Genomic DNA, 9167 nt, shown 5'->3' with positions numbered 1-9167 from the left:
TTGGCTGCTTAGAAATTAAGTGTTAACGAGCAGTTGGACAGGTGTACCTAATAAAGTGGCCGGTGAGTGTATATGTACAATGAGAGAAGTGGTTTGTTTGGTAAAAGGAAGGCTTCAGATTCTGACAGCATGGTGAAATACTCTCAGCGACCACGTCCTTCAGCTCTTGGCTATTCGAGGGAAAAAACACCAAAATAATTCTGGCCTTGTAGTTGTTTTAAACCCTTTGGGCCACAACTGGGCTGCAATAAGCAAAGGGGACTTGGCTTCATCTGCATTTAAATGTTTGGCTTTCCAATCAGCTCAGCACAAGGGCAATGATTGATAAAGTATATTCTGGCTGTAAAAAGCATCCCAGTTATGCGTTGCCTCCGAGTGAGTAATGAGCTCTGCCTCATCAGATTTCAAGTGCCAAGAGGAAAGGAATAAGCACAAAAGTGTGTCTTCATCCTCTCAGCCACCTCTCAAAACTTTGAGACAGAGGTGTCTGAGGCAAAACTCATTTTGTTAGATTTTGCCGGTATTGATTTGTATCTGCTGGCTTATAACGATGACTCAGTGGTTTGTACACGGGGGATTTTGATTTGATTTGTTTGGATTCCCCTGAGCCATTGTTTAACTTTGATTCCTGCCTTAAGCAAAAGAAAGGGATGCGAGAAAAGTCAATCAGCTCTTTGGTGTTTTGGTTGATACCCGCAGCCTCCAATCACTGTCCCTGACCCCACTGGCGATTCAGATTTAGACTACTAGGACAACATATGAGCATGATTTAAATGTGGGTGTAAAACAAATGAACACTGACAGCAGTTTGAAAATGATCGCTGGGTTGACAGTGAAACAGATTGGAAAGAAAAACTAGAGGTCAGCTGAGTCATCCCAAGACTTATTCACAAAATAGCGTTTGTGGAGCTCGAGTCATCTGTGTTTTTGAAATACGGACTTAAGGACTTAAGGTGGCATGTATTTTCCAGTGGATATGTAGCATTTAATAATAAAACCCCTAAATTATCAAGCTGATCTCATGTGCTGTAAACGCCTGCTTTTCCAGTCCTGTCTTTAAGGAGGTTGTTTTCTGTCCCGTAGAAAGTGGTAAATAAGGTGTTGGCCAATTTGTATTAGACAGTTGCATCTAAGGGGAAACACTTTCCAATTCCACCTATTATGCATTAGTCACTTGATATGTTTGGAGAGGCCCAACTTTTCATACGGCGAGGCAATTAAGCTGCAAGCATGCAAATGTAGCCACTGTCTCATTTTGTGTCTCACCAAGTCTCACTTCACAGCAGGAGTGGAAAGAGTATCAAAAAACACTAAAGTACTGTCGAAACTTACCAACTTTGCTCTTGAGATTTACCAAAAGTCTACCTAAGGTACATTTTAAGCGCACTCGGTTTTTACAAAGAACACTCTTACATGTGATCTTTTCCATGCAGCTTTAAAAGGACAAAAAAAAGACAGAGTTCATGCTAGTCTTTCAATGGAAGAAGTACAAAAAGAAGAAGAAAACCCTAAATAATTCAGAGCAACAGATCCTGGCCAAAAGGCAGTGTTAGTGTCTTGTTGACTGCTGGTAGGTACACAAATGCAAATTTACAGCAGCTCAAAACTTGTCATTTACTCACAAAAAGGGCAAGCCAAAAATCCTGAAATAAAAGGGAAATTTCAGTAAATGCACTGCACCGTAGCAGTGTTTTTTTTAATCTAATCTAGTAAAATCACACATGCTTGACATGATAGTTGAGCAAACGTGCAGATTGTTATTTGTTTTTTCCATTTTATGTTTCCATTCTTTTGTTTTGGGTTTGGAAAAAATTCAATTATTGAGTGGACTTAGTGTCTGAATTCATATGTGCTGAAGATACTACATCACTGGATGTTAATGAAGTTTAAGTGCAGAAAGATTTGTCTTTGCTAGTGAATAAAAACTAGGAATAGAAGAAAAAAACATTGACAGATGTAAAACGGTATGGTTTGCATGGTGTTGGCAAAAAGATGAGGGAAGCAGCTACAACTTACAAATACCCAGGGTAAGATCGTTTAAAGTAGAAAGTATAGTCAACAGAAGCTTTATTCTTAAACCTTGAAAATAGAAATTTGAACTACACTCATGCTGAATGCTGAAGCCACAAACGGAGAAAAAGTTATAGGAAGGATATCACAGATTTGCGTTCTATGCCTCTATTCAACTGGTCTCCTCTTCCATCTTTTTCCTCTTTCTTAAAGTGCCAATACAAACTCATCAGTGATCTCAGGGAAGACTGTTTAGGACAGGTTGGAGCAGGGAATGTGTGTTTGCTTCGTGTCTACAAGCCAGGGTACAGGCTTTTCTCTGCTCAGCTGCCTGTGTCAGTTGGACCATGATATTTTGATTTGTAGCGGAGCTCCGTAACCGAAACATAGCTTAATTGAAACTGATTATCGCAGAAACTTAACAGCTCCCCCTTAATATTCTTAGTGGCAAGTTTCCTTTCCCCGCAGTGAAGTGTGTCACATGTGCCCTCCTGTCATTTCTCAAAGTGGACCCCCCCCTTTCCCCCTGCTTCAAGTACTTCATGATTAGGGTGAAGTGCGCCTCATCAAAATGCCCTTTTCCAAATTGCTTTTAATGGCTTATGTGGATCAGTCAGATGCCAGCCTTGCGTCGGAAAAATAAATGATGTCGGTTTCTCGAGAAGCTGTTACAGGATGCCGCAAAGCCAAACCGCCCACCAAAGTAGCAGTTTAACATCGCCAGAACCCTGCGGAACATTAATGCCCCAGCCGTCATCAACGCCTTCAATCATTACCCCGCAGTTGTTTACGTCATTTCAGAGTTAAGGCCGACTAAAAACAAACAGCGGTTTTGTCTAAAAGCCTCAGAATGTGTTGTTCTGGTGTGTCTTAGAGGGAAAAGGGGCGCAGTTCATCTGCGATGCTTGTCCTTTATAAAAGACAGAGGTCTGTCTCCAACTAAGAGAGATTTATGTGTTTATGACTTCACTTCTTTATCGGCTATTAAATCAGCCTTCACACACACACACACACACACACACACACACACACACACACACACACACACACACACACACCCCACGCTGCCTGTGGAAGAGATGCAAAATGGATCGTGCCTAATTTAGAAGTCCCTTGATGAAATACAATCATACAAATATTGTTGATTACATATCATCTAAGCCCACAGCCTGTGTATTTTGGCAGAGCATTGTACTTTGAGAACCCGTACATGCCACATCATAGCGATGCTCGGTGTAATTAAGACCATGGTAATGAGCATGCTGCTCAGCACATGTCCCTCCACATAGAAACTTCTGAGAGTTTGTGATAATCAAACACCGGAGCACACATGTGTCAGTGTCTGTGGGAAGAGAATATGGGAGCCCACGTGTGAGGGGGGTTGGTTGCCCGCTGTGAGAATGCGTGTGCCGTTGTGGAAGCGGGAGGCTTTGAGTTGTGTCAGGCAGACGGAGAAGCTCTGTGTCCGACGTCTTGTCCCACAGGGCTCCCTGTGGATACAACCAGTGTAAATACATCAGTCTGTGCAGAGATGTGGCAGGGAGGGGAAGTGCTCGTCTTCAGGAACCGCTTAATACAACCACAAAGGATGTGGATGTCGATATTATGATTCTGCAATAAATACATTCTTAGACAATATTAAATGTTGGGCGTTTTTGCCCTTTATTTTGATAGGACATCTGAAAACATGAAAAGGGTAGAGAGAGCTATATACTATATATAGCTATCCGGGCGTCCATTTGCTAGACAATCTTATAATGATACATCACAATATCGGTCTATGAATAAAAAACGCCCATGAAAAGGTTAAGTGCAGGTTTTCTCTCTTTAGTCACTGCAAGTCCAAACTGTGCAACTCTGCTGCACTAGTTTTTCAGTCTGTAAATTAACAGGACAGAACTAGAGTGCAACTATGGGTCCAGATTTGGACTTAAACATGGCCGGGGCATGTCATTGAAAACCTCTTCCTCTGCTTAAATCCTGTTTAAGTTTCCCTCATTCATATGTTGAGCCGTGAAGTAGCGTCTTATTTCATTAATCAAGATATTGATATTTAGGTAACTCATCTGGTAGAGCGCACGCCCATATATAGAGGGTTACTCTTCAGTATATGTATCTATCTATCTATCTATCTATCTATGTGTCTGTCTGTCTGTACAGTATGTATGTATGTGTATGTGTATGTGTATGTATATATATATATATATATATATATCTCTTGCTCAACAAGTCTTTCAAATTAAATGGCAAAATACGTAATTTGTCCATGGCCCATAGAACCGCCTTTTCTGATCTGATCAGATTCTGATCTTGTCACCAGGACAACCGTTTTGTCTGTGCCTTTCAGAAGTGTGACAAACTGTGACACGTCATTCCTCAGGTATTTCCTCATGTTGAATGGGGAAAAAATAGAGCAGAAAAGATTAATCGATTAGTTGTCAACTATTAAATTAATCGCAGACTATTTTGATAATTGATTCATCAGTTTGAGTTAAAAGGTTCTCTGATTCCAGCTTGTTAAATGTGAATATTGGTCTGATTCCTTCTCTCCTCTGTGACAGTAAACTGAATATCTTTGAGTTGTGGACAAAACAAGACATTTGAGGACGTCCGTCCTCCGAGTCCGAGGACTAATCCGTAAATCAAGAAAAAAGTAAACACATTAATCGACTATGACACACTACATTAAAGGATGTGTAATAATCAAATAGTTTGTTGCGAAGGGCTTCTCTGCATCTTTGAATCACCTTCATCGGCTTCTTCTCTGATCAACTCCAGCAAACATGTGCAACACTTAATGTTAAGGCTTGATACAACAACAACAACAAAAACTTAGTTTATGAGCAAACAAACTTTATCAAAATCACCCATGTTCTCTATATTTCTGTAGCTACTTCTCTCAGTTGCACTACATGTCAGAGAAACACACATTGTTAAGCCATGGAGGACTATGCAGTTCAACTCAGTGGGAGTATCCAAACGGCCTGTGTGCCGATATGACTCATTATCCTCGTCCTACAAAGTCTCCCTCTCGCTAATAACGAGACACAGGGACCCTGAGTGAGAGAGCATTAAAAACACAGCGAGCTGAGAGGAGTTACAGCTCATGAATCATCATTGGCCGACTGGGTGTCCGGCTGAGTTGCCCGGCGCTATGCTGGCCTTTGTGTAGCCTTGGCACACTGTGCTGACGCCGAGCGCGCCGACCTTTGACCTCATCATAAAAAGACCTCCTGAGGGGCGTTGGCGGCTGGCCACCACGCTAATGAAGCCACCCGTTTGCCACCGCCAGTGAATGTAAAAAAAATCCCCCTACTAACTGTGACCTCAGTGGGCCTTTGTGCAACTGATAGCAGTTTACAGAGGTGACGGTTGTTGACTATGTTGGGAAAAGGCTGTGTGTGTGTGTGTTTTTGTGTTTGTGTGCGTGCGTGCGTGTGTGTGTTCCATTGATGGAAGAAGTATCCAGATTCTTTACTTAAGTAAATGTACTACTACCACACTGTAAAAAACTCTCAGTTACAAGTAAAAGTCTTGCATTTAAAATGTTTTCTAAGTTAAAGTATGTATGAATCATCAGGAAAATGTACTTAAAGTATTAAAAGGTAAAAGCACTCAGTTCAGAAGAATCGCATCAAAACGCTCAAAACTGTTTTGTTTTTAATCTAATCATTTCCGCTGTACTTGTAGGCCGTTATATTGTTTGGTACTTATAACAGAAAACATCATATTTTATAAACTGCAAATGTTTTGTGTGCAACAATCCTAATCTGTAAAGTAACTAGTAACTAAAGCTGTCAGATGAATGTAGTGTAGTAAAAAGCACAATATTTCTCTTTGAAATGTAGCAGAGTAGAAGTAGAAAGTTGCATGAAATGAAGAGATTTAAATAAAGTACAAGTACCTCAAATTTGTACTTACTTAGAGTACCGGAGTACATGTTACATTCCACTACAGTGTGACAATGTGAATCTCGTTTATACCTTCCTCTTTGTATATATGGGCGTGTGTGATGTGCCAAGGCAGACTGCGCCCAGGCTGTGGCGACATACTGTGATCACTTTGTCACAAAGCCGGGTCCTAGGGTCAAGCGGGGGTCGGGTAATAACCACACAATGATGTCCTTTATGGCTAATAACGCCAATCGTTGCCGTCCTGCGAGCCCTCTGCCCCCAAGACATTTAGGCTCGTTGAATGTTAAGCACTCTCACATTCTTGCTGTGTCTGTCCTTTGTGCTGACTGTCGGTCGTCTTCTCCACAGATCGAGAATGTGGACGCCTGCCTCAGTTTCCTGGACGCCAGAGGAGTGAATGTACAAGGGCTCTCAGCAGAAGGTAAGAAGAATAAACAATACAGAATCCAAGGCCTGATTCAACTCTTAATTGGATCGGTGGAACGACAGACGAAGGATCTTCCCGTTTTACTGCGAACTTCTAAAACTGGAAAATGCAATTTGGCTCCAGCACTACCCGATCTTCTGTGGGTAGCTTTCCATTTCTTCACAGTACCAAATAACTTCCAGAAAACACTGCTTTAAATCCTGTTTCCAAGACATACTATTATACTTCACAGCAATTGAATTTACCATGTTGGTATCATGACAGGGTGCACAGTTTCTCCATTTCCAGCTTCAACTATGGCATGTAGGCAATCATTAGGGCATCAAAGTGGATTGTGGGAGGATAAAAAACTCCAGCGAGGGATTTGCCTCTCAACCATCACAGTATACAGTACATGGCTTATATGACAGCCATGACTGCAGCAGGGCTCTGGACTGAATGACTGCTTGCCAAATGGAATGATAAGCTAACATTGTCTCACAAGGCCAGGGCTAAAATTACAGTTAAGCTCTAAACTATCTGTTATGATTTTGTTTTACACTTGATTTGGACTCTGCAGGAGGAACCCAAGATTCCCTTAAAGTCTGTAAACGAATCCAACTGCAGTCTGTTTTCCCCCCTCCATGCAGAGAACTGTGTGTTCAGGGGAACACACACCAGATGCTGCACGTACTGTAGCTTTTCATCCTGTGGCGTGTCCTATTTGACACCTGAAGCTCACACCTGACATGCCAGACATACCCTCTGAGACCGAGAGACTCGCCCACGAGCCTAAACAGCACCTCTGATTCATAGTTTAATCATTTAAGAACCATAACAGCTAGCGACTCACCAAAAGTTGCGGCTACAACCTGACGGGTTAGCGGTTATGGAGGTCTCTTCCGGGTCCTTCTAGCCTCTACAGGTGATTTTCTATCCAGCCTGGAACTTCCAGCCTTTTTCAGCCATCCAAGATTTATCCACTTTATGTCCATAAGTCATTGCGTTTTCGCTCAATTATGCCGCTAGCTTGCGGCTCCATCTCTCCTTTCCGTGTGTGTACGGAAGAAAAGGAAGCAGTATGCCCATATATGGGAGACAACGTCACACAAAGACTATGGAGTCCTAAAGAGGCCAATACTCCCAGTCAAACTGTCTAGTGTGCGATAAAAAAATGCTATAGCGGAACAAGATAGATATCTACCATTTTATAGAGGAGATAAACCCACTGGTTTGAGATTTGGCATATATATAATATATATTTGGGCCTTTTTTGAAGAAATGTAAATATTAAGTGCTTTAAATGAGTTATAATGTTTATTATGCTTATTTTTGCATTTAGGATAACTGTTTTAGACACACAAATGCTTGTGTAGCATTGCTGTGGGTGTAATAACAATAAATATGACATTAATATGTTGATTATTGGCATAAGTAAATGTCATGAGGGCAAAAGCTTCTGGACTTTCTTTGAAAAAATTTATGTATTTTGTCATCTGTATAAGATATGATGATTATTCCTTCACAGTGTGACTCCCAAGACATATGAGAAGTGTTTTAGAGAGTAAAATGGCTTAGGTTTTACTGCTTTGTCCGTGATATCAATTCATATCTGGAAGATTAATGTTCCGTTTTATTTATTTAATTGTCTTTAAGGTCCTACAACCGTTTTTAACATTCAAGTGACCTCACTGCAGCCCAAATATTCTAATAACACAGTAGACTGAAAACTTTAAAATGACTAAAATCGGAGATATATTTTTTTCACCGGACAGGGACAGATGTGATAATACTGTTGTTTTTGTGGACCCATAGCGTGCGTCAGCTCTGAGAAATGATGCTACAGTATTAGTGTGCAGACATACTAAGAAAACCCATGGTGCACTGCAGATGTATTGCCGTGTGTTGTATGCCACTGCCTTTTCTTCTTATTTGGTACACCCAAAATTCTGGATTTAATAATGACAAGAAAAAATCTCTCTTTCTGATTGGGTTTTCATACACAGCTACATGCATGTCTCAATTCTTCTAGCAGAAAATGTCTCCAGCACTTATTTAGGACTTGCAGACCCAATGCTGTTTCTGCTCCCCTGTAAACATTAAAGAGGTGTGTGCCCTTGACCTCTCCAGCGGCAGAAAATAGTCTGAAGCCTGACACACTGACCGCCAGCTCTAAATCCCCCCCCCCCCCCCCCCCCCCCCCCCCCCCCCCGCACTAAAAGCAGCAAAGTGACTCGCGAGGCCTGGAATTTCAAAGTGGGCCTGTGAATATGTGGGCTATTGGGTTACTCTGTCCATCACTGTTGCTGCTACATTTCATCACTCACTTCACTCAGCCCATCTCTCTCTCTCTCTCTCTCGCTCTCTCGCCCTCTCCCTCAATCTCTGCCTTTGTCAGCCTCATTTCCTTATTCTGCATGTGCTCTGTGTGTGTGTTTGTGAGTTGAATTTGATGGTCATGTTTGTCCTCTGCTGTCTAATTGAATCAGCCCAGGGCTTTCCACATTCTGTTGGCTGGCATATGCGGTCTTGATTATTATTATTTTTTACAAGGCATGGGTTTATATAAACAAAGTGGAACGTTTGATGCGCATACAGGCACAGGATTTTTTTTTCTTTTTTTCCCAGAGAGAGCCTACTTATTGTAATAACCTCTCTAGAAGTCCCCTTGCATCTCTTTGGTTTGGGAGGCTGTAAACTGAAGTTCCGGAAAAAAAAAACATCTTGTTGTAGGAGTGTTATGGTTCCTCTTAGGCGTTATTCGCTTATATGCCTTAATGAAAATGAGGCAAGTTTTTTTTTCTAGACTCTTAATCTGGTTACAAAGAAAAAAGCTC

At 41.5% G+C, this 9167-nt stretch overlaps 1 protein-coding gene across 3 annotated transcripts in view; it reads left to right on the top strand.

Moving 5' to 3' along the window:
* nav3 (neuron navigator 3) overlaps positions 1 to 9167 on the top strand; it is a 209213-nt gene that overhangs the window by 79585 nt on the left and 120461 nt on the right. For all 3 annotated transcript variants that reach the window (XM_034864026.1, XM_034864025.1, XM_034864027.1), the window contains exon 4: positions 6273 to 6345. In XM_034864026.1, the coding sequence (XP_034719917.1) occupies positions 6273 to 6345 (73 nt within the window). The remainder of the gene's footprint in view (positions 1 to 6272; positions 6346 to 9167) is intronic.

This window comes from Etheostoma cragini, chromosome 23 (assembly GCF_013103735.1).
Source record: "Etheostoma cragini isolate CJK2018 chromosome 23, CSU_Ecrag_1.0, whole genome shotgun sequence".
NCBI lineage: Eukaryota > Metazoa > Chordata > Actinopteri > Perciformes > Percidae > Etheostoma > Etheostoma cragini.
This window is presented reverse-complemented; position numbering and strand designations above follow the sequence as displayed.